Raw genomic sequence first — 24,181 nt, 5'->3', positions numbered from 1 at the left:
ATCAGCAGCATGTGTTCTCCGCTCAGAAATACTTGGTGAGGAGAATATGCTTCAGCAAACTGAAGGGAGTTTAAACATCACGAATGCCTGCGTTCGTGTTCTACCTTGCTTGCTTTTTGTTATTGGCATATAAGGAGAGAACACCGATATGTTAAGTGTTTCCTAAGCTGAAGAGGAAGAAAATCCATTCACTGCAGCCTGAATACCTCTGATTTATGAATCTCTGATTCATCCTGACAGCTATTTAAAAAATCATGTCAAAGTCTGCATTAATCTTGGCCAGAAAAAGAAATGTGTTAGGTAACAAGAGTGCCACAAAGTGCAGTTGCCATTGTGGATGTAATGAAAGGCATTGTTAGCATCTAACTCACAAGAGAAGCATCAGTACATATTACCAGATAGTTTTTCTTTTTCTGAAGTCTGTTGAACAAATGTGTACTTGAGCATAGAAATCATCTCTATGATTGATGGCTCCTTACATTATTTCTCTTCTAGAATATGTATAGTTTTCCTATATATATATGAGCTTCCCACATGCCACTAGATACTGAAACACTGATCATGTTGTGATGTGTGGGAGGAAAGGAAAATAAACACTTGGTAATTATTGTTTTTTCCCAATATTATTTGTATTTGAGATTAAAAATTAATAGCTTGATTGACCAATTAGCCCTTTCTATAAGGCCTTGGAGGAATTATCATGAAGTGCTAAAAAGAATCTTCCTGCTTATTATTTGTTGCTGATATGTTTTGTTGTTGTTGTTGTTTTTTTCCAAGAATGCTGCATTACCAACTGTAATGTTTTCCAAGAAAATAACCAGGTAGCTTACAATTTGAATATATAGTTTGAATAAATAAAAGCAGCTGCCTGTCTCTTGCAAATAGCTGTCTTCTGACTTTGCATTTCAATTTTGTTTAGCATACGTCCGTGGCAATACATAGTTAGTATCTTGTATTGTAAAGTATCGTGAAAGGCCGTAGGCCAGAGGTGGCAGTAGATCATCCTAGCAATGAGATGGAAGGACGAGAAAGAGAAGGTATGCGTGTGGTTCCACTCTTACCAATGGAACATCACTTCATGATGCTTCCATTGCGAATCCAAGACTGAAAGGTGTACTTTGATCAGAAAGGGCAGGTGCTGAAGAGCAGGAATGAGGTGAGATTTATCCAGGAGATCAGAATTTTTGTCTGTCTTTGAAATTAAAGAAAGAAGGTAGGACATTACTGTGAAATCCCTGTTATTATAGGTATATTAATCCCATTATTAGTTGAATGTGATTCTTAATGTGCAGTGTGTCATGTATAACCATTGTCCATTATATATATTTCTCCAGAAATACACTGAGCACTGTTCAGATGCATTAGACATGGTAAAGATGTTAAAGCATGTTTTAAGAGACATTTTAGGTTAAGGATAATCTTAACAGTTAAGATGCTACCTGTATTTTCTTACTGAAAATATTTGCGTCTGTTCCTCCCATTAGCATGGACTTTCAGATAATGTCTTCCACACCACATCCTGCATCACAGTGCAGATGATGTTAGATGGCTGTTTGGACAAGCAAGGAGGTCAGAATGGTGGCTTTTGAGAGAAATTGATGAAATTAATTTCAGTTTTTTCAGCTGTGGGATTTTTTATTTTTATTTTTTGCTGTGGGTACTTTGTGGCTGTTTGTGAGGTTGCAGGTTGCTGCTTTGGTAGGCAATCTTTTCCCATGTCTATGAACGTCCCGCGGTAGGTGGCTTTTTGTCTTCCTTCCTTCCACAGTCAAAATACAGAAAACAGTGGAGTTTACAGCATGCCAGCTGATCTCCTGGGATTTCAGCTGAAATGCCAAAGCACTCACCTCCACTTCATTTCTCTGACTTCAACCCTTCCTTTCAAGTTTGTACCTTCCCCTCTAAATTCCAGTTCATGGTCGATGTAGATGTTATTGTATCTGGCATGTTTCTGTGTTCAAGTACATCTTGTTGGTACTTAGCTATTTGGTATAATGCCGGATTTGACCATTGCAAAATATAGCTCAGCTGTAAAAATTGTATACATTTGTTTTATGAAGGGAAAGAACAATATGCCTAATATTAACCATAAAGGAGTTCTTTTTATCCACAGAGCTAGAAGAGGCATCTAACAAGCCGCCTCATCCCAGACAATTTCAGTTTTTTATTTGTTGTGTATGTAGGGCATATAAAAGAAAAGAAAACAGTTTCAGCAGCATGTAACACAAATAAAACAAAACCAGCACTGCGCATAAAGGAAAAATGATGCAGAGTCATGAAAGGGCCTAATTCCATAGAGCTGTGGCTTCAGATGGGCTGACAGGATAGCAGGAAGACGGTACACCATCCTAGTAATGGAAGCCCCTTTGCTACACTGGTTGTGCTGACACATGCCCTTGTGAGGTGTGCTGTAAACTATGTCAGGGGCTGAGCTGGCCTGCAGTAACATTTTTTAGGAAATAAAATGGTGCTGCTGACTCTCAGTATGGCTCCTAAACACCTGGGTGGGCTCAGGCTGTAGAGTGCCTTGGTGGCACAGGGCGGTTCTGTGTGGAAATCCTGTTGTCCCTGCAGCTCCCTCCCATCCCTGGCCTGGAGCAAGAAGAACAACTGCAGCCCTGTGGGAATCGGTGAGTGGAAGCACTTCTGGTATTAGTGGAAACTTGGAGGGGCTTTGTGGCTGTGCAGAGGGAATTACGCTAGCTCCAACACATCTCTCTTTCTGTGGTGGTTACAGCACAATTCTGCTAGATAAGCCTCAGCAGAATTGGATGTCTGTGTTTGTCAAACCATGAAACGTGTTTTATGTATCTCACAGATCAGCTTTATAGGAACAAACTGTGTAACTGGTTCTGGTTGAAAACTTCACCGCATCCATCCAGCTTACCTCCTGATGAAAATCAGAAGGAGAAAGAGGAGCTTTTTGTTACTATTTTTGCTTTATTGCCTTACCACACTTTGCATTCAGCTGTTCTAATGAAAGTTTCTTTTCTCTCTTCTCTTTGACAGGCCTAGATGATGTTGTAGCAATAATGATTCCTGAACCCAAAGGAAAAGAGATAGTGAGCCTCCTGGAGAGGAACATCACTGTGATGATGTATATAACAATTGGGACACGAAACCTGCAGAAGTACGTCAGCCGGACCTCCGTGGTGTTTGTCTCCATCTCCTTCATTGTGCTGATGATCATCTCGCTGGCATGGCTGGTCTTCTATTACATCCAGCGATTCCGCTACGCAAATGCCAGGGACAGAAATCAGGTGAGTTAGTCCTGCCAAGGGGCTTGGATTCCAAAAAAATAATCACTGTGGGATTCAATTTTAAATGACCATGAAGTAAAATTTGAGGAAAATAAATGTGTGGTTTAAAAAAAAAAAACAAAAACACAACAACTAATAATGAGTAGCGAAAAGAATGAGGATATAAAAATGTCTGTGTATGGAGAAAACCAAGAATTCTGTCAGTGGAGATGGGATTAAGGAAAAAAAAAAGGAATATAATGTGTGTATGATGTGGGGTTTTTTTCTGTGCAAAACACACATGAAATGAACAGAAAGAATGATAGCGTGTATTAGTAAAAAGATTAGTTTGTTACATATAGCCAAGCAATGGAGGAATGAATACGAATAAAAACCCTTATGATCAAAATGGTAACTAAAACGTAATGAGGTATGTGAAAGTATGTATAAGAAATAAGGCTTCGCAATATGTGAGGAGATTAAAAAGAAGTGTTTTCATTTTCATGCTTCTTCAGAAGGGCCTTTAAAGGAAAAGACATTCCTGTTCATTTGACAGTAATCACTGAACGTGTAAATGGTGTAGTGATAGTCACCCATATTATTAAACCTTTGGCTTTGGCATTTTGTCTAGCCTCTCCCTGAAAGAGACACAAAACCTATAGAGCTGGAGAGAAGCCAGCAGCATTGTGTGGGAATGAGTGGTAGGTCCTGAGGCCCTCGGGTTTATAAAGCACCCTCAATTTTTATAGTAGTTCAGCAACAAATATTAGTAGCGATATTGATGATAAATTTCATCTTTTCTTGACTGGATCCAACTAATCTTGGCATCAGCAGAACTGTGAAACTGAAACTTCTACGTTTCATTTTAATGGTGCAGTAGGAAATGTTATCAGTGCTGAAATCCGAGGAGATGACCATTTTACTGCAGGAAAAATAATGCTCTGTGATTCAGAGATGGTTTTGGACTCTTAATAAACTCCTGTTCCAGCAAGAGGAAGACTGCTTTGCTTGCTCTGCTGAAAAAATAAACTGGGATTGTTTACAATCGTCTTGTAGAAGAAAGTAGTGCTGCACTCAAACATAAACTTAACATATAGGGATCCCTCACCACTGCCATTGAAACTCAGGCATCCTCAGAGATAGAGAGCAGCTGCTCTGTATTGACAGACAGAAAGAATATATTTTACTTTTAAATATAGATCATGAAATTTTGAATAGTAAAAATGAGACTATCTCAGCTGGAATTTGAGCATCACTGGCAGCAGAGTCACTGTGGCTGTAGTGGCTGTGGTAGTTTTCAGATGCTTTGGCATCATGTGTGCCTGATTTATGCATGTGAATAACCTGAGTGTGCCTTCAATCAAGTAATTATACAGGCAGATTAGCAGTGTAAATAGGCATACATAAACATGAAACCCAGCAAAATAAGAAGCACCCTTCAGGTTATACATCATAGTTTGGAAGGACAAGTTTGTGTGTTCAAGCATTTTTCCTTTCCAGTCTTTTCTTTCTTTCTTTCCAGAAAGGAGAAATGTTTAAATGAGACTAGTGAGTGCACAAACAATTATCCTGAGCAGAGGTTTTGATAACTTTGTTATTGATACTAATTCTGTTTTTGAAAAGAATAAAAAAACAGACCTCCTAAGCAATTGTTACTTTTTTTTTTTTTCTTTCTCCAAAGCTATAATTATTATCATTACAGGACAAACTGGAATTTCTTTATATACTTTCTTCACTCAGTTTTGCTTGTCTTTTAATCTCCTTACTGCTCTTTTCTTATGAAACAGTGACACATATGGATAACATTCAACCATTTCTGTTAGTGACTTTTTTAGTCCTGGTTATGGAGTATAGAAATGTAGGTAGCTGTCAGAATAGCTTCATTTGCTCTTTCCTTTTTCATGAGGGTTCCTTCCTCTAATGTTTTTTGTTTTTGTTTTTAAACTTGAGCATGTTATCTTGTAATGTGAAGATGAGAGCACAAAGTTCTTAGATATTCAGATATATTCAAGAGAAATGTGTTCTATTGCTTTTTGGGATATAGTTTAGAACGTGGTGTTTTTTGTCATTTGTCTCAAAAGCTTTTGCCATTCTAGCTTGCATTTGGTATCATGCTTATTTGTTGTAAATGCCTTCGTTGCTGGCCAGCATTAAGAAGGGTGCTTTCTTCTATTTGTTAGTTAAAGTTTATCCAAAGGGTAAGGTTGAGATGTTGGTATAAACAGAGCTTCAGATGAAGAGGGTGCCAGCCAGCCTATTTAGGGAAAGTTGTGCCATCAGTTTCCTACCCAGTTTCCTACACACTGACTGCTCATCTAAGCACAAAAAGCTGTGACTCGTTAATTAGGTTTCGGTTTTAAAAATAATAATAAAGGAGATTTTTTTTTTTATATCTGGATGATTTTAAATCCCACATTATTAAAATAAAAGCTTATGAGGGCGAGTATTTTCTTAGTTGAAGGAGAACTTGCACTTACCTCTTTGCTAACTTCCATCATGCATACTCTTCCTAGCTCTGGCTGATAGCGAGGCTGCTACCAACGGCAGTCCAGCCTCTGAGTGGGTAGCTTGGGCACTGTGCTGAGAAATTGGGACAGGGTAGCCAACTGCAAAATATGATGTATGGCAACTGTTGAGTCCTGGCCTCAACCATTGATTGATCACCTGGGGAAAGGATTGGGTCAGCCATGGGAGCACAGGTGAAGGCAATTCAGCTGTGCGACTGAAAGGGGGTGGAGCCCGGCTGCATCTCTCTTAGATCCTATCTAAGGGTTGACTGCCACTGGGGAAGGTTCTCTTTCTGGAGATTCCTCCTTTGTGGAGTCTTTCTCGCGAACCTAGTTCTTTGGATAGAGGTGAGCATTCCTTCCCTGTTTGTTTCTTTTCCCATTTTCACCACGGTAATCTTTCCAGCTGTAACACCAACTGTAAATACATGATCAGCAGAAAAAGTTGTATTATAAGAAAGCAAGGTTTCTGAACGTCTTTCATTGATTACTTTGAGTATCCCTAAGTCATGTTTCATTTTACCTCTTCTCAGCTAACTGACTGTAATTATGTTTTGGTTTTCTGTAAAATCTTTTTGTCAAGATTCATCACCACTTCTGTCTCGCTGCTCTTTCGTATACAGTGACTTTCCTTCCTATCTTATACATAGCTGAAGTTGCTGTTCAGTCACTTATTCCAAGAAGAACTAACTTAAAACAACAACTCTGGCTAATAATACAGGCAGATAGGAGGACTGAAGAATCTCCTGGATTTCTCCTCTTACTCCTTAGTGAAATGAAACCTGGGCATATAAACCTGGGCATATAGCACATATATTTATATTCAACCATCACTCTCCTTCACCCTCTCTGCAAAATCCAGGTTCACGTGCCAGAAAGGAGAACCAGTTAGGTGCTTGATTTAGCTGAGTAGAGAACCATGACTGCAAGGCTTCCCACTGCATGCCATGGCCCATTCATATGAATGTAAACTTAGTTGGGAATTTCTGCAGTGGAGCCTAAAATTGTCTTTCATTATGGGGTTATGCTTCTGCAGCTAGGGTGTCATCTACAGATACAATCATGCTTCTTACAGTCATAGAAAACATGGTTACGTTTCAATTTTGATTTTAATGTTTTGAGTTTTTAGGAGTGTCTTTAGGACAGGTGACTGTATGATATGTGTTAAAGTAGAAGGTAGGGTAATATTCATATGCATGAAAGTCCCAAGTTTTATTTCTCTTTTACCATCAAAAAAGTGGTCAGGAAGTAGATATGCTCAGCGTTATGTTCTTTTGATATCAAGCAAATCATTTCGTGAAAGAAAAGTATAGTCAACCTGTTTCCTCAGCAGCTTGTTCCTGAGGCCCTCCTGAAAATGAAATTGTCATCATGTCCATGAAAGACTATGGGAATTGTTTGTATCAAGCAACATCAGGTGGCAGATGTTGCTTGATACAAACAATAATTGAAAGCAGTTAGTTATTACATGACAAGTGAATTCCTGGAGGTCATTCAGCAACTGTCAGCAAGACTTGCCATCTTAGCCTTGTAGTAGCCAGGACACGGGCTTTAAAAAGTAAAATATCACATCAATGTGTCTCAGTTCATATTTCACCAGTAGTGTTTCTTTCTGAGATCAGAGATCCCTTTCTGTTGTCTGTGAACCATGGGATAGGAAGACAGCAAGCAGGAGGTATCTGAGTTCCGCATCTGTTGGCAGGATTTCTTCCATGTTGTTTCTTCCAATTTGCTTCTTGTTAAGAAGTTTTATGTAAAATCATTTTGATACCAAGTGAGCTCCATGATTTTTGCGGGATGGCAAAAGCCAAAGCAGGCAATTATTCCACTAAGGACCTGCAAGTCGTGGTTTAATATCCAGGGAAGAATCTAGTTTAGTATTTAACTGACAACGTATGGAGGTTCAGGCATTTCTCTGAGGAAGAAAACAGCTGGTCATGACTTCTTGGGAGAGTTTTGGGCCATTGGAGAGAGACATCAGATTTGAAGCAGTCTTCTGTCATTTACTTCCTCAGGAGCAGATGAGTGATGCTTTCCATGCTACTGTCCTTACCTTTTATGTAGTAGCATCATCTCCACAAGACCACTGCATCTGATACTCTTAACTCCTTCCAGTCCAATATCGAATGTTGCAGTCTTGCTAATGAGATTATGGGATTTATAATTATAAATCTCTAAGCTTCATTTTAAACCCTTAAGCTATTGTAATGCCTCTTATCTTCTAGGGACAATGATTGGTGATAGCATGCCTTTTCTTCAAATAGAAGAATCCTTTGGAAGTACAACTTTGCTCCAAGTTCTTTCAAAAATTAAATAATTCTTATTTGCATTTAAGTCATGAACTTGTCTATTTAAGATAGACAAGAGAAAGCAAACATGAAAACAAGCAGATCAAAGATGTACATGAGTCTTTAATCTTGTCCTATCCCCTTGAAGAACGTGCAAAAAAAAAGGAACTGAGACATTTCATTAGTTTAAGTAATAATAATGATAAAAAGGAATCACAAGCAATTCCTGAAGTAGGGTGCAATGGCTCTTGTCTCGCTCTGTGTTATCAGTCTGTCTTTGATTTACATTGAAGAAACAAATAGCTGGCAAGAAATGCTTCCAGCTCTTGTCAGATCTGTTTATTGAAGGGAGACTGTGAGAAAAATGTACCACAGGAAAGATGTGTAACTACAAGGAACTCCCTCACATGTAATAATTAGCTGTGCTGGGAAGCACATATGTAAATCTTATGAGATAGCCAAGATCATTTTCATCTCTTTAGCCAGGCCTGAAATTGCTCGCTGCTTTCAGGATTACACACATTCTATGTCTTTCCAATCCAATAAACTCACCCTCTAAATTAAATAGTGGTTTTAATTGAATCCAAAGAACAAAGTGGTAATTTATTAATCATATCTGTGTGATGATGAGGTCTCAATTTACAGGCAGCGTTCAGCTTTGTCCCATTTTTGGCTTCAAGCTCTCATCCCTCCAGCTGGAAACCCTTCCCATTGACATGCCCTCAGAATTCCAGCACAGGCAGTGTTCCCGGCTCTGAAAGTTGAATGTCTTCTGAGTCACCAGAGCTCCTAAATCTCCCGCCTAACTAACAGCACATGGTTGGAAATTAGATGGGAAAAGGGGGTGAGAAGAAGAGTTTAAGTCATTTACGGTTAGCAATTTGGAACGCGCTGTTATAAAACTAACAGGATGTCATGGGAGTAGGTGTGCTGTGTGATCCTGTGCAAGACAGGCAAGAAAAAACTGAAGAGAGCCCAGAGGAGGGTTGCCAGTATGTTCTGGGGTGCAATGAATGAGGAAAGGTGGAGGGAATCTCATTTAGTAAACTGGGAGAGGAAGAGGCTGAGGGCTCTGCCTGCAGCCTGTGTTGACACGGTGCATGCTTGGAGGGAAGGCAGTGTCAGACTCAAAGATGCACAGAGAAAGGACAAGCATAATAGTCACAAATTGCAGCTAGGGAAATTCTCCTTGTGTAATAATGATTTAAAAAAAAAAAAAGGTTGCGAGAGCAGTGAAGCACTGGAACAAATTATCCACAGTGGTTGTGAAATCTCCCTTCCTGGAGATAGTCAAAACTTGACTGGACGTAGGTCTGACTTTGAAGTTGACCCAGCCTTGAAGAGGGGGCAGGAGCTCATGACCTCCCTGAGACCTTTCCAGCATGTGAGTCTGTCGCCCAGTCTCCTTGTTGCGTTAGCACAGTGAGCAGCCAAGCCCTTGGAGTGCTGATGCAGGCACAAGCTCAGAAGCCTGCAGAGGTAGCTCCACGGAGCTGCGATTGTGGGAACTGCCCCACGTCATTCTTAGCCTCATCTTCAGCTTTTGAGAACAGTGTTTTGCATCAGCTGTTACTTTAATCTTGAGTGACAGTGGCCCAGCCAGCACAGTACTGTCAGAAATGTCACATGCTAAGGAATTTATGGTCACTATAGTGAAAGGAAAAGAAAAAGCAAACTGTTAGGTATGAATATGATGTTCTGTGGGACTATATATTGTTTTACCTGTAAGAAATTGCAGATGCTTTTGCCTCATTTTTATACCTTGCGTTACTTCTATGAAGGAGAAAAAAAGGAAAAAAAAAACCAAAAAAAAACAAAAAAAAAACGAACTGAAGATAGTCTGTGTTCATCTTGATTAAAAAAAATTATCACCTAAATTTTGCTGGGTAACATGAATTGATCCTGGACCAAGTAAGAATAAAGACCTCCTGGATCTTAAGTCCAGCATTCATCGCGCTTACCAGCCCAGACCTCATTTTTAAATGTACTTTTTGCAAGTGTGATTAAAAAAAGGAGAGGAAAGAAGTGGGATACCAAAACAACAGACTTGTTAAGTATATTGCTACACACTGAAATAGTATAGTTGCCATAGTGTAATATCACAAGAGGCTCATGTGCAGTCCTCTCTGGAACTGAATTAGCATAGCTTTGCCTCATCAGCCATGGGGTACCAACAAGCCTAAAATACCTACTGTGCACTTATTCTGAATAACAGCATGACTGACCTCATCGGTACAGAACTGTCTGGTTTCATGTGCAGTTACTCGAGATTATTAAGAAACCTAAGGAGGAAAAATGAATTCTTCATGAAGAGCTACTCTTTGATTAAGAGCAAATTTTGTATTACAGCGCCGGCTTGGAGATGCTGCAAAGAAAGCAATCAGCAAGCTGCAAGTCAGAACAATCAGGAAAGGTGATAAGGTAATTTTTCCAATTGCTCATTACCAAATGAATCACTGCACTGAGAATTTCTTCCGACCACCAGGACAAAGAGGAAGAACAGAAGTGGCAACTGCTTATTAAGCTCACATGCGTCCTCTAGGTAGGGAAGGAATTCTGGTAATTTATGGAAGGAATGGAGTAGGGAGAGGAGGAGGTGAAATTATTTGGAGATGCAGAAAATCCTGAAAGTTCAAACGTGCTACCTGTATCTGCATGATTCCCAGGGAAAGTTTCCAGCAGGATATGTCTGAAAGTCTGACTTGCTTTTCGTGAAATGCATTACTGGATATGCAGCATGCATCAGGGACTGTTTTGTTTTGTCACGTAGACTCTTCTTTGAAGAGATTAGCTGACAAAATCAAAAATGAAAATGTTCTCTTTCCTGTAGGAAACTGAAGCAGACTTTGATAACTGTGCTGTTTGTATTGAAGGCTACAAACCCAATGATGTTGTCAGAATTTTACCTTGCAGGTAAGTTGAAGGTTGAAGGAGCTTTTAACTCTGATAGTCTGTCTATTTCACAAGTTATGCTCTGTTCTCAGAGTATCGCTCTGAGGTTTCCTGAGAGCCTGGGAGAGATGGGGAAATTAATTGCTTTGATTTATTCCTAATCTATTCTGTAAAGATACCTGAAATGACTCTTTTTCTTTACTTGAAGTGAAAATAACATTAGTGGTGGTAAAAACCTGAATTTAGCATGATAGTCAGAAATTTTGTCAGATCTGGATATATTACAAAGTTTTCAGTAGAATTTTAAACCAAAAGTTATGATGTTTCCTCCATTTTTCTCACTGGTTTTATGTTAGTCCAGAGTAACTCCCTTAGAAGAACCTGTTTCTGACTTCAAGGTGAGTCCTAGGAGTGGCAGCCAGGATTAGAGCAGGCTAACTGCTCCCCATAGACAGAAGTTAGCAGTTCTTGTGCTGTCCTGTGCCAGGACCAGAGAGAACGGTGTTGTCTGTTGCTGCCATGGAAATATTCCCAGACATGCGGGATATGAAAGTGACAAGAAGAGCTTTTAGGGTTGTTCCTTTCTCTTTTCATCCCTTTGTGTGAACAGGCCCAATGAAGTGTGCATGCTCACAGTGATGTGATGCAGGAGTGTGGCCTCTTGCCAGCGATAAGAACTGTATTCACCTCTTCGTACTGTTGTATTGTCTTCCTTGGGATGTCAGCTAACAAAAGATACCTCAAGGGAAATCATTTTCTTAAGATATTTCCTATAAACAGTGGTTTCCTTAGAAGAAGAGGATCAAGCGTTTAATTTCCCTAGAAACTGTGATCTCAGATGTGGTACGTACAGAGTCTGGATTTTTAGAGTTTCTTCTGCTGAGGACATATTTACTGGCTTGAAAGACTGAAATATTGTTTCTTTTCCTACTAGTATTTTTTCCCTAGTAGATATTTGAATGTAACAAGCTGTCCATTTGTGTTCATTCATGTGACTCATTAATCTGTTTACTGCCATCACTAAATGGCAAACAAAAAGCAATGGATTAATCATAAATTTGACCTACTCTAAATCCCCCACAATGACAAACTGCATGTGAACTCTTTTTTTTTTTTTTCTGCGAATAATTCATGAAGCAGAAATTGGAAAGAAAAAGAGAAATTGCAAAAAAAAAAATTGGACCTTGGCTTGACATCAAGCTTGTTTTTGTAAAGCATAGTAAAGTTTGGAAATTTAACATGATAGGGACGGGCAGTTTTCAGAAGTGGCTATACAAAAGCAAAAAAAAAAATCTGAGCTCTAGCTTTCACTTGTGTCTTGCCTCATAATTCAATTCCAGTCATGCTTTGTCATGCACAGTGTTGAGTCAAGCAGAGTGAATAGGAAACACATAGTTAACAGGTGATGTTCAGTTCTTGGCTGACTTAAAAGGTCGTCTAGAAAATGACTCATGCTAAAAGGTTAGCAGCAGCAGATCTGTCTTGTAAAATGCTCACAGTTTGAGCATAAGCAATTTTAAATTACAAAAACTGAAAGATCTTTCTTGAGCAGCTACTTAGCAGACTCTGTTAAGTGAGTAGCAGAGCACTATTTTTCTATGTCTTGATAAAGGCCTACAGACACTGAAGGTTTCTTCCTTCAGCATCCTCAGTTAAACAGAGGTTTCACTTCAGTTCTGGTACAGTATCTGCATTTGTCTGGCATTTAATAAGAGGCTGGCATTTCACCAAGTCTTACAGAAGCCAACACCATGCTGGCTGACCTTGGTGTTTCTATCCAGGAGTTACACAAGATGCAACACTTTCTACTTGCATAGCCAAATGCACCCTGAGATCAGCTGCTTTGTCCTGCAGGCTATACTGGGAAAACTGTGGCTAGCAGACACGCTCAGTATAAAGCGCTGTGTATCTTTGTATTTCTTTTAAGGTTTCTGAGTCCTGAATCTGCTCAGAAATTGGTACCAGAAATTCGCTGGATAGTATTTCAGTGGATGAGGTCTGAAATAATATTTCCTAGTACTTGAGGCAAATTTCCCAAATGTCCTCTTTCTGTTGGAGAGCTGGGAGGAGAATTCTTGTTATCTTGTGCTTCTTTCTCTTTCCTCTTTAGAAGCCAACTCCCACCACTGACTGTATTAATAAACCTCACTCTACAGTGTATTAAATAAATATATACTAGCTCTTGATAGTGAAGAAAGTGTTGGCTTGCAGCTGGTTTTACGTTTAAGTGGTAGTGAGCATCACAGTGAGGGCACTGACACGACATCAAATATCAGCAAGTTCATTGTTCCCTGAGTCACTTCTCTTATCACAGCCCTACTCCCTTCTGCTTGTCTTCCATCTCCAGCTTCAAAACTCCCATCTTTTCTGCCATTCTTTCGAGAAATCACTGATGCTTCTGTTCCCTTTGTCTGCCTCTCACTAAACTTTTCCTTACTTCCTGAACTTTAACAGAGAGATAGGACAGTTCTTTCAGCTTCGTCTCTACTGAGAACTTTCTATTTCTTCATAACCTCTTTTTCAGATTGTTCCATTTCTGTCACCAGCAGACATTGTTAGAGCTCACACGCCTCCTCTGAACCTCCAGTGAACAACTGTGTTTTCACAGGCTGTTCCACTCCTTCCCTCTCTTTTCATTAGCCTCCTGTGAGAATCATTTCATTACAGCACTCCTTTTTTATTCCATTTTCTCAGTTACGCTCATCATCTTGTCCCTTTGTCCTTGCTTCTTCTACCTTAGGAATAAACAAATAGTAGCTCGTATTCATCCCCAAAAGCTGAAACCTGCTTGTCAGGTATGCAGTGCTGCTCAGTCTCTCATCAAAGCCCTTCTCAGTCCTCTGCTGCAGCCTGACATCCAATGTAGGGCTGAGCAACTGATGCTCTTAGTCCATGTCTCTGGGAACGTGCCTTTCTGCTTTTGGCTCTTTTTGTTGTAGCTTATGCTTTTATTCAGGAAGGGAGGGGAAAAAAAAAAAAAACCACAATCAACCCAAGTGACTGGTAGGTTTGTTTGCATGTGCTTCAGAAAGTTGGAACTGGTTCAGGAAGGTAGGAGAACAGTCCTCTTTAGCCTGGAAAAAAGGTTTTTTAAGTAGTTGGCAAGTTGGAAGTTTTACAAGATTTTTACAATAATAAAATTATAATAATTTTTGGGCTGAGCCCTAAGTAAATCTCTTTTTTTTTTTTCTGTTATACGTTTAAAGTTGCAGCTTTAAAGAAAATGTGAAATGCATTTCAGACGCAAATAATCTCTGGTTAACAAATCAAGTGCTAATTAGATAACAGTAAATGCAGTGTTGTGGGATTTTTGAGATACTTTTCCTTGCTTTGGTTGCTGTGAGCTGTACACAGCCTTGTAGTTACAGAGCAGGGAAGGAGGGATCCTGGGAGGCCACCCAGTACCAGGGCACTGGCCTCACACGTGTTGTTCTTGGGAATTATTTTTCCAACACACTGCAGCCTCCAAGGATGAAGACTCTGCAGACTCTCCTGGTAATTTATTACAGCGCTTTGCCACCCTGAGAGTGATGAAGCTTTTCCTATTGTGTAACCTGAATCTCACTTGCTGCAGTTTAAACACATCATTGTGTCTCTTATCCCTAGGAGAGGTGAAAAACCTATTTGTTTCTTTTCTGCTTATGGAAACCTTTGTCTTGTATGAGGATTTTTCTGACATCTCTCTTCTCGCCTTCTTTTCTCTCAACTAATCAATTACAGTCCTTCTCAGAATCTTCTCAACCCATCCAAACCAACATAGTTTTGCAATGCATGTGGTTGCACACAACAGAAACAAAAACCATCTTTTCTGCAGCTATGACTTCAATTATCAAAGCCATGTTCCTAGCCTGTATTTGAAACATCTTTCTTACTGTCTCCATGTACGGGTCATTAATTCTGAACTCAAGCATAATGCTTTTACCTTCTTCTTTTTAAAATTTGAATCAGGCAGAAATGCAGTTGATCATTTTACGTCATAGGATGGCTGAAATATTATAGTTACACCCTCATCTTATTTTATGCAGATTCTTATTTTACCTGGGTTTACATGGTAAACTAGTAAGGATGTTTATCAGTCAATGACTTCATGACACACTGGAACAGGTTGCCCAAGGAGGCTGTGGATGCCCCATGCCCGAAGGCATTCAAGGCCAGGCTGGATGTGGCTCTGAGCAGCCTGGTCTGGTGGTTGGCGACCCTGCACATAGCAGGGGGGTTGAAACTGGATGATCATTGTGATCCTTTTCTACCCAGGCCATTCCATGATTCTATGACTTTATGATATAATTCTGCACAAAAATGTTTGCTTGTAGATAATACAAACTTTAAAATTGTATAATCATACATCATATAATGTGGTACGACTCTTTAAAAATGATTTTCAGTAGCATTGCATTTTTGCGTAGATGTTGTCAAATAATCAAGATCCTTCTGTTGTACATATTAAATCTAAAATTAATGGAGCCCTAATAATGTATTATTGGGATGTGCCAAATGACATGATCTGTCATGTGTTTAAATTACTCAGCATCAGTAGCATTTCTTTTACAATATCATTGTTGAAGCCAACTTTAAAAATGCTAAACTTCAGTCTGTGAAGTCTTTAAGGCATGAAAATTCCGAACTTTTGGTGATTAATGAGCATTATGAAATGCTGTAATATGAGCCACAGCTTGACTGAAGCTTGCAAAGGTTGAACTTGAAAACCAAAGAGGACTTTCTAGTCTACAGTAAAATGGCTTGATAGAAGCTACATTGTTGTTTGTTTTTTTTTTTTAATCCAAAACAGATCCTAAACTAAGATTTTGTTGTATCTTTTTTTTTTTTTTTTAAGTTAGTCATAAATCTCAGGGTTTTTGTATTTGTGTTTTGGCACAATGTGTTTCACATCCATGCAGTTAAGCATATGTTTTTAAGGATGTGAGTACACAATTGAAGAGAACCAATTGCTATGAAGATTTGTGTAGTTTTTCATTCAGCTGAAAACAAGACATGTACTTTCAATACTCCACATGAAATAATGCAGTTTCTGTATTTTGAATGTAAAATTGCACATCCCTGTGTCCTTGCACTTGGAATTGTTGAAAATGCTTGCCTGGTGGCGCATTGGATGTCTCCCTGCTGGGATAAAAAGCAGAGACATGCAGGACAGAAACGGGAATTCAGTGCATTGTGTTTTTAGCTGGTCAGGCAAGCCTTGTTTTGAAGGAGAGTTGTGAACTGCAGTAGCATTAGTAAAGTGGTGGCTTAAACTTCAAGGATCACGATACTCCATTTGTGTTAATCATGTTGACATACAGGATCAGATGAGATGTGACAAAGTCTCGTATCACAGCCAACTGATATAATTAGACAGGTCAAACTTCCAAGAACAGATCTGCCCTTTCCCATAGCTGTGTGAAGTCCCACCAAGTACAGCAAAGCGACGATTTGCCACAAAGCTTTTTTTTCTTTTTTCCACAAGGAAGTTGTCTCTTTTAGAAGCAGTGAGGACAGCACTGAAGAGAAAAGAATAAGATTCTGAGATTTCACGTGGTTGTGGCTTTGAATTTCTAGTGTCATCAGGACTGAAGTCAGCTAGTAGACCAGACAGTGTGGGCTGCCACGTGTTACTATGAGCTATGGCTGCAAATCGATATAGAGGAAAGAGCACTTCAGTGTCTTCCATCAGGCTGACAGGCTGCGTGTATCTTGTTATGTGAGAGAGTCTGCGACAGGATACAGCAGCCAACCCATTCAGCTGAATGGGTAGCACTTAAATATTTAAAATTATTTGGGTGCTCTTAGTGAGCCTGGCTTTCTCAGAGATTGCATTTCTTGCTGGAGGCTTGTGTGTGCTGCTGAGTCCCTGCTCCGGGAGGCATGCTGGGCAGCTGTGACCTGTGCCCCCCTGCTGGTACCTGGTGGCTTGGATGGCAAGTGGTGTGACTGGTTGTGACAGCAATCTCCAGCCTCTGCTGCCTGTTCTCAAATGTGAAAGTTCAAACAGGCTGAAATGGGACTTTCAAGCTCTAACTAAGATGTGGGACACCTGTTACAGGCCTTGGGAAAGTTAGAGCTTATCTACATGTTATTTTAAAACAAGTCTTAGCATTCACCTCTTGGGGAAAGTCTGTGCATATTGATCTTCGTATTACAAAATAAAATATTCTCTGTTTTGCTTAGGCTATTCATTGTTTTAAAAAGATTTTCCTACTTGTCAGTGTAGTTTCTGAGGCTATGAATGCAGTAAGAAATTTTGCTCATTTTCTGCAGGTGCTGAGAACAAACTATCCCATGCCACAGAGCACTTTTGATTGGTGACAGGTGCATTACGTAAGCCAGTGGAGCACTACTGTCAGCCCAAATATACTGCCTGTGAATTAAAAGAAAAGGAGAAGGGAGCAAGAAAGGAACTTCTCTGCCGTATGCTGAGCCCCAGCTGCTCTAATTGACCTCCTCGCCAGTGGTTTTTAAATCCCAAGCCCCATTTTCCTGTGTTTTGTAACGTTTATCCTCTATAACCACAAGATAACAGAATAGGCTCACAGGAGAAAATACAGCTGTCAGGTTCATGCACTAAATATCTCCGTGTTCCATCTCAGTGTCTGTCAGGCTAAGTTAGATAATAATTTTGAGTTCCTCTGCCTGTTTTTTTAATACATATATATGGTTTTATACGTATATATAAATATAGTGGTCTCTTCAGATGAAGCATGGGTTTAGGAGCAATCCCTTCTGGGCTGGAATTGTTTAGGAGCTCACTCCATTGGATAAATTATAAAGAGCAGGGAAGTCAGGGACCATACTTTAAAAGACATCATCCTGATTTTTCCATTTAAATGAAGATATTTATTTATTCATTGTTTTCCTTATGCCTGTATTCTTAAAAATAATACCAGGACCCCAATGGCTTAATCTTTGTGTATTATGTAATCATATTTGTTTGCAGAACCATCAAGAAGTAACGTGATTTCACCTGTAGTAGGTTTTGTTTACTTGACAGTGTTTAACGTTTAAATAATGTGTTTTGCTACTAATTTCTTGTATTTTTCCTAGTTCTCTAATAGTGTACGTTTTTTTTTTCCAAACTGAATTGAGTAATACTTTACACACACGCTTGACATGCTGCAGAAATCATTGTAAAGCCTTGTCTACAGACGATATAGTCTGGCAGTCCTTGCAGAAGTCACAAACCATACTATTTGAAAAGCTTGCACTTTACTGAATTCAGAAAAAGCATCTGGTGTTAAGTGGTAAATCGTGCTATTGTGGATTTGAATTAAAATATCTTGTTTCTCATTGCAGGCATCTTTTTCACAAGTCCTGTGTAGACCCCTGGCTGCTAGACCATCGTACCTGCCCTATGTGTAAAATGAATATTTTAAAAGCTCTAGGGATCCCGGTAAGCACATCACAGGGGAGCTGTCTGGGGCAAAAAGGGAACGCCAGCATCCCTAGACCTTTGCCTGTCTGCTCCCATCCTACTCTTCTGACCATGTTATTGATGTGTTAATTAATTTACTATGGATAATAGAAGCTGGTCTGGGCAGCTACCTCTCTCCTTCACCTCACTGATGTTACCAAGGAAGAATCTTTATTGGAGTTAACGTGTCTGTTACTGCCCAGTTTGTGGAGTAGGATATCATTTACTGGTGTTCAGGTGGATCTGTGTTCTTTCATATTGCTTTTATTTATGTTTCAAATCAGGGCTGGATTTATTTTTACAATCCCACGCTGAGTTTAAATCTCAAAGCAGAAGATATACAAATAAAATTTTCCCTGATACACCAGTCGAGGACAGCTAGTGGCTTATTCTAGGGAGGCAAATCTCTTTTCTGTCTGATTTCTCTTAAAGCTTATCTGTGGCAAGCTCTGTTCTGCTAATTCCAATTAGGAAGATTTCTACCAGTAACTAAATATGTGGCAACCACATGCCGTATAAGAAATGGTTAAGCTCTTTTTTGTTTGGTACATTTCAGTGTGGTTAGAATCAGTTAAAACAATTGATCTTTTAGGTTGTATGTTTCCACTCAGTGCGTATCCTGTCTGCCATACCGTTTCCTAACTGCAGTTATCGGAGATCAGGGGCTTATCCAGGAAGCAGTGAGTTGCTTTCTTACAGTGTGTGAGCCTTGCCACGTGTCAGTGAAGTTCAATACTGAAGCACTGCTAGTCAGTATGTTAACAGGTGCTGTAGATACCCTCCCCAGTTGGTGACATGCCAATCGACAAAGAAAGAGTTATATTAAGTAAAACACATAATAAGAACATATTAGGGAAGCTGATGCAGCCACTCCCCGGAAGATATGTTTTGTGGTGACAAGGGACAGGTTGTTGCAGAGAAAGTTTTATGGCACGTGATGAAATTTGTTTTTACAGGAGGAGGTAAGTCAACCTAACATAATCCAAGCTAAAAATGCAGTGGAAGAATGACATAAAGCGTTGTAGTTAGTGTAACTCATCATTATAGTTGGGATAATTTTTCTTCTATAAGTGTATATTATCTTTGAAATACTAAAAGATGAAAGAACTGTTAAATCGGTGTTTCAGACATAACAAAAGGATCGGTGCCATTCAGCATTGCTGTGTGCAGGTTTAAATACAGAGTTTTTTCCCCAGGTTCCCTATCACAGTTCATAGACCTGCCAGTGAAATTACCCAGGATTTCGATCTCGTCTCTATACGTAGCATACTTCCCATGGCTTTATTCCACACCATGCAATAGCATGCAATTCCTGCTCTCAGGGTGGTCCATTCCTCTTGGTATTTTTGTTTCATTACCAATACAAATACAGACCTCCACTGAACTGCAGTGAGATGTTTAGGTCTTTCCAGAAAGTTCAGTACTTTCAGTCAGTATTTACACCCAGAAAGGACTCTCAGAGACCTCACTGACAGCTGCTGAAGGCCAGACATATCTGCAAATCAGCTACAGGTTATCTGAGGCTGGGTGCATCAAGAGGAAGAAGAACATGCCTAGAGGCCATGTGTGAAAGTTTCGATTTTCATGACTGGCTTTACTATACACAAACAGCTCTGCAGCAGTAGGTAAGGAGGTTGTGGATGCCCCATCCCTGGAGGCATTCAAAGTCAGGCTGGATGTGGCTCTGGAGAGTCTGGTCTGGTGGTTGGTGACCCTGCCCATGACAGGGGGTCAAAACTGGATGATCTTTATGGTCCTTTTCAACCCAGGCCATTCTATGTTTCTGTGATTCTATGAATATTGCCAGAAATAATTTAAAGCACCATTCAGTTCACAAGGCCTTTGTTTTACTTCTCACAGCTCCCAGTCTTGTTCTTTCTATTTTGTGTGGCAGAAGGGGATCTGTTCTGTTTTCCTCAGTGAGAGCTTCCTACGTAGAATTTTTGTGGAAATTACTCTGCTGTTCTTGTAATGAAGGATACTGTTGTAATCCACATATACAGCAAGGTCAAATGAAGATTTCAGTCAACTTCAGTACTAATCTCTGAACAGTAAAATCAGACACTTGGATATTAATGTGCCAATAGCAGAGTTTGCTCAGAAGAGTTTATTTTCTTAATTTAAGTTAAAATTTCCCTAGCTTGTTCTAAAACAACAAACTGAAAACAGCCTGCTCCATCGTTTGGAGAAAGCATGCTGGCTTCCACCTGCAGAAGCATTGGTTACATTTAGGAGGGGAGAGCTGCATGTTAGCTTTACCCCTTGAAGTGAATTACAGTAGGAGCTGTTGTCCATCGGAGCTGGGAGCAAATGGTGGCCTTCATGTTGGGGCTTTCCTTTGGCTTGACTGCAAAGGAAACAGTCTGAGAGCCTCTGCTAACTTCAGATTTAAATTCCTGTGCTGTTATCAGTTGGTGCTCTTCTGTTTTCTCTGCCTTTTCTTTCTAAACTCTTAATCCTCTCCTGCCTCATCTCCTGTCCCTGCTTCTCCTCTGCATATCCCCCTCCTGCCCAGTGTTGCTGCCCATGCTCCCAGTCTGTGCTCAGTTTCCAGGACCTTTCTCCAGCTGCTCACAAACTGTGCATCCTCACCCTTCTCCTTGCTATGGGCAGCAGCTGAGGGTGGACCCAGGAGGACGTTGTTCCTGTGTGGTGCTTTCTGGTGCCACAGGGAGCTTCCCATCACCGCAGAAAGCCCTGCAGTCATCAGTCCCAAATAAGCCACCAGGCTCTATCAGCATTCATGAACTGATTTTTTCAGAGGCTCATAATTTATCTAGATGTCAGTAGGCTGTTGTTGGAAAAGACATTTCCCAGGAAGAAGCTGTAAAGCTCTAGGGCTTCTCAGCGAGAGGTGGCAAACATTTCTGTAGAGCGGATAAAGCAAAATGCCATTCCCTAACCATGTTCTTGAGTCTTGCTGAGCCATCTTAGCTGAAATTTCCACGCAGAGAAAAGAAGCCTTAGGCCAGCAGCAGGCTCTGTTGGGAGGCTTGAGCATAAGTGGCCTAAATCCTTTGCAGGCTTGTACAAGGGGAGGAATGAGAAAATCTTACCGTAGGCAGGCCTGTTACCATTTTTTCCTGCCAAGTGTGTGTTTTTCCTATGGTGGTTGTTAAAGAGCTGGCTTGTGCAACTTTGGATTGATCGTGCCTCATTTAGCAGGAAGACCCAGGATTTTCCAGAAAATGATTAGTTTAAAAAAAAAGTTAAATATTTCAATCCAGTTCACATCTAAACTCTATTTAGTTTGTAACAAAGGTTTCAGATTGTCTGCCCTAAAACCAGGTTCTTCAGCTGCAATGAAGCACCAGAGTGACTGTGCTGATTTTCACAGTAGCTGAGCACTCAAACATCCCCGCTTTTCACTGGGGTACTCTGCAGCTCAGGATAATTAACTAAATATCTATCAGCAAACATTTGGTGCAACCTTTTCTACTGTCTCTGCTGGTGTAGCCGGCTCACAGACTTTGCCTCTTCTGGCTGTAATATTTTAAGTAAATTGTCAGTGGAAATGTCCTTCAGTTTCAAAGACCTACACTGCTTTTGGGGTGATTGTATCTCATAGAATAGTTTCCCTCTGCTTCTCCTTCCTTTCTGCAAATATCTGCTGGATATGCAGACAGTTGCATTTTTGGCAGGGGGATTGGATGACTTGAAGCTATTCACTAAGATCCTTAGCCAAGCGCTCAGAAGGCAATACAAAGCCTTCCCTTGACTGTAGTGGAATTGTGCCCTCAAAGCACTTACAAGCAGGGGATGAGTGAAACCAATATAATTAAACTTAGAAAATGTATTTGGGTCACACTAACAGCAAAACCCAGAATATATTTTTTTTTCAATCAGTATTTCGTATCATTGATTTCACAGTATGCTGCTTAATCTGGGGTGTTTTTTCCAACTAGAATAATTTGGGAATAAAGGGATTAATTACACTGAGCAGTGTAATTTTAGATTTTTTAATGTTTGGTTTGGCTTTCAATTATAATCCCCTGTTTTTAAAGGTTTAAAAGTTGGCGATAAAGCCCCATTCTAGGAATAGCTGGAATCAGAGCAAAGGATAGACAACCAATTCCTTGAAAAAAATTAGAAATCATTTTTCTTGCAGTAGAAAAATAAAACAGGTCTTTTTTCGTTAAGATACAGTGCCCTCAAAGCCAAATCTCATCTAAAAATGAAATTCTGAAGACGTTTGTTTTAACAGCTAAGAGTGATAGATCTAATGAACACTTCTGAGTCCAAGTCCTACAGATAAATAATTGGTATTTCACTTAGGAAAATACAAGTTCCATGGTTTCCATTAAAGCTAGGTATATCTGAACATGCCTTTATCCCAGCTGCAAGGAGCTCTCCCTGCCTGTGGATTAGGCTGGAGCCTGACTATGGCAATTCTAATTTTTATCCCAAATTTCAGCTTGTGGATATCAGTCATCTGGGGATTATGTAAAATTCCTGTCTTTTTCATCAGGAGCATTTGTGAAAAAGTAGTCATGAGGGGGCCAACAATCGGACAGGGAATGTATGGGAGAAGAGAAAACATGCTAAGTTCCTGGTTCTGAAAAAAAAAAAAAATCCAGCATATGGTAACCTTCTGAGTTCAAAGGGATTACTCTTGTGCTTACAGCTAAGCCTCTGTTTATGTTTTTGCTGTATATGTTGCCTAGTTTCTAGACACCTGATGTTGGAGGCAGGCAGGTAGTGAGATTTTCAGAAATGCTTTCATGCAGGCATGTCCAACCCATGGCTGCACCCTGCCCCACACTCACCAATATCCCATTGTGTTGTTGCTGTGCAGTAGCTGACAGCAGAGGGGCACTCTGTCTAAATGGCATCTGACATGGAAGTGGTTACGAAGCAAAGGTGTGTTAATTCCTCCTTGTGGAAAAAATGGCACCCACTGACATTCATTGATACTTGCTGAATGTTTCTGGAGACCAGACAACGGATGTGAGCACAGTGAGGTGGTGGGTGGTGTGTTTCAGCAGTGGCAATACCTCTGCTGGTGCAGATTTTGGTGAGCGTGGCATGCAGTCTCTTGTTCATCACTGGCAAAAATGCATAGCTAACGGTAGTGGCTGTGTTGAAAAAGTGTTTTGTAGCTGAGAATTTCCTCTATTAAATAATGTTCTTGTGTTCTTTGTATCTGTTGTTATTTCCATGGAAATAAATAGGAGGCGTTATTTTCAGACTGATCTATGTCTATGCTGCCCAAGACAGTTTCTCTTCCCTCAGTGCATCCCAGGCAAGCCAAAAGTTTGGTCACACGTGCCTTAGCATGTGAGATACCTGAGCATAGCAAAAAATGAGATTCACAGAGCAGAGTTCATCTCCTGTGACTTGAGCCCTTCAAACACAGAATTTCCAGTCTAGCAGTTTAATCCCCCTCTGTGTTTAGTGGTAATCAGTAGTAAGGTAGAGGGGGCAGTTCATACCACTTACCGTTGAGGGGAAGAAATCACATGGCAAAATTACCTCCAGGTAATTCAGGTAAGAGTAAGCCTTAATTACTAATCCAGTTTATCTGTCTGATTCCTGGACAATAAACATAAATGGGAGCAACTTAACTTTATACATTTCCTAACCGAGCAAGGTATCTACATAACTGTAGCTCAACCTTGCAATGCTCCTCTGTCAATTTAAAGGCTTTGTACCCTAACATACAGTACCTCCATTTCTGAATTAACCTTTAGTTTGTTTGTTTGTTTTTGCAGTATATCAAAACTTCAAACCCAATTCTTGAAATAGTTGTGCCAAAATGTTTTCTCCATGTCTTGGGGAGGACTAAATCTTCCTGAGTGGACTAATGGCACAAGAATCTGTTTCAAAAGGCTCTTTTCCTCTGTGTTTTTC

General features: G+C 40.0%; 1 protein-coding gene across 1 annotated transcript in view; it reads left to right on the top strand.

Moving 5' to 3' along the window:
* The first annotated feature begins 1,994 nt into the window (after positions 1-1,994).
* The window catches only part of RNF150 (ring finger protein 150), a 51,175-nt gene continuing 28,988 nt past the window's right edge, over positions 1,995-24,181 (top strand). Inside the window, exons 1-6 of the mRNA XM_031553251.1 lie at positions 1,995-2,030; positions 2,522-2,630; positions 3,010-3,260; positions 10,384-10,455; positions 10,865-10,947; positions 18,214-18,310. Coding sequence (XP_031409111.1) covers positions 1,995-2,030; positions 2,522-2,630; positions 3,010-3,260; positions 10,384-10,455; positions 10,865-10,947; positions 18,214-18,310 — 648 coding nt within the window. The remainder of the gene's footprint in view (positions 2,031-2,521; positions 2,631-3,009; positions 3,261-10,383; positions 10,456-10,864; positions 10,948-18,213; positions 18,311-24,181) is intronic.

This window comes from Meleagris gallopavo, chromosome 4, assembly GCF_000146605.3.
Source record: "Meleagris gallopavo isolate NT-WF06-2002-E0010 breed Aviagen turkey brand Nicholas breeding stock chromosome 4, Turkey_5.1, whole genome shotgun sequence".
NCBI lineage: Eukaryota > Metazoa > Chordata > Aves > Galliformes > Phasianidae > Meleagris > Meleagris gallopavo.
This window is presented reverse-complemented; position numbering and strand designations above follow the sequence as displayed.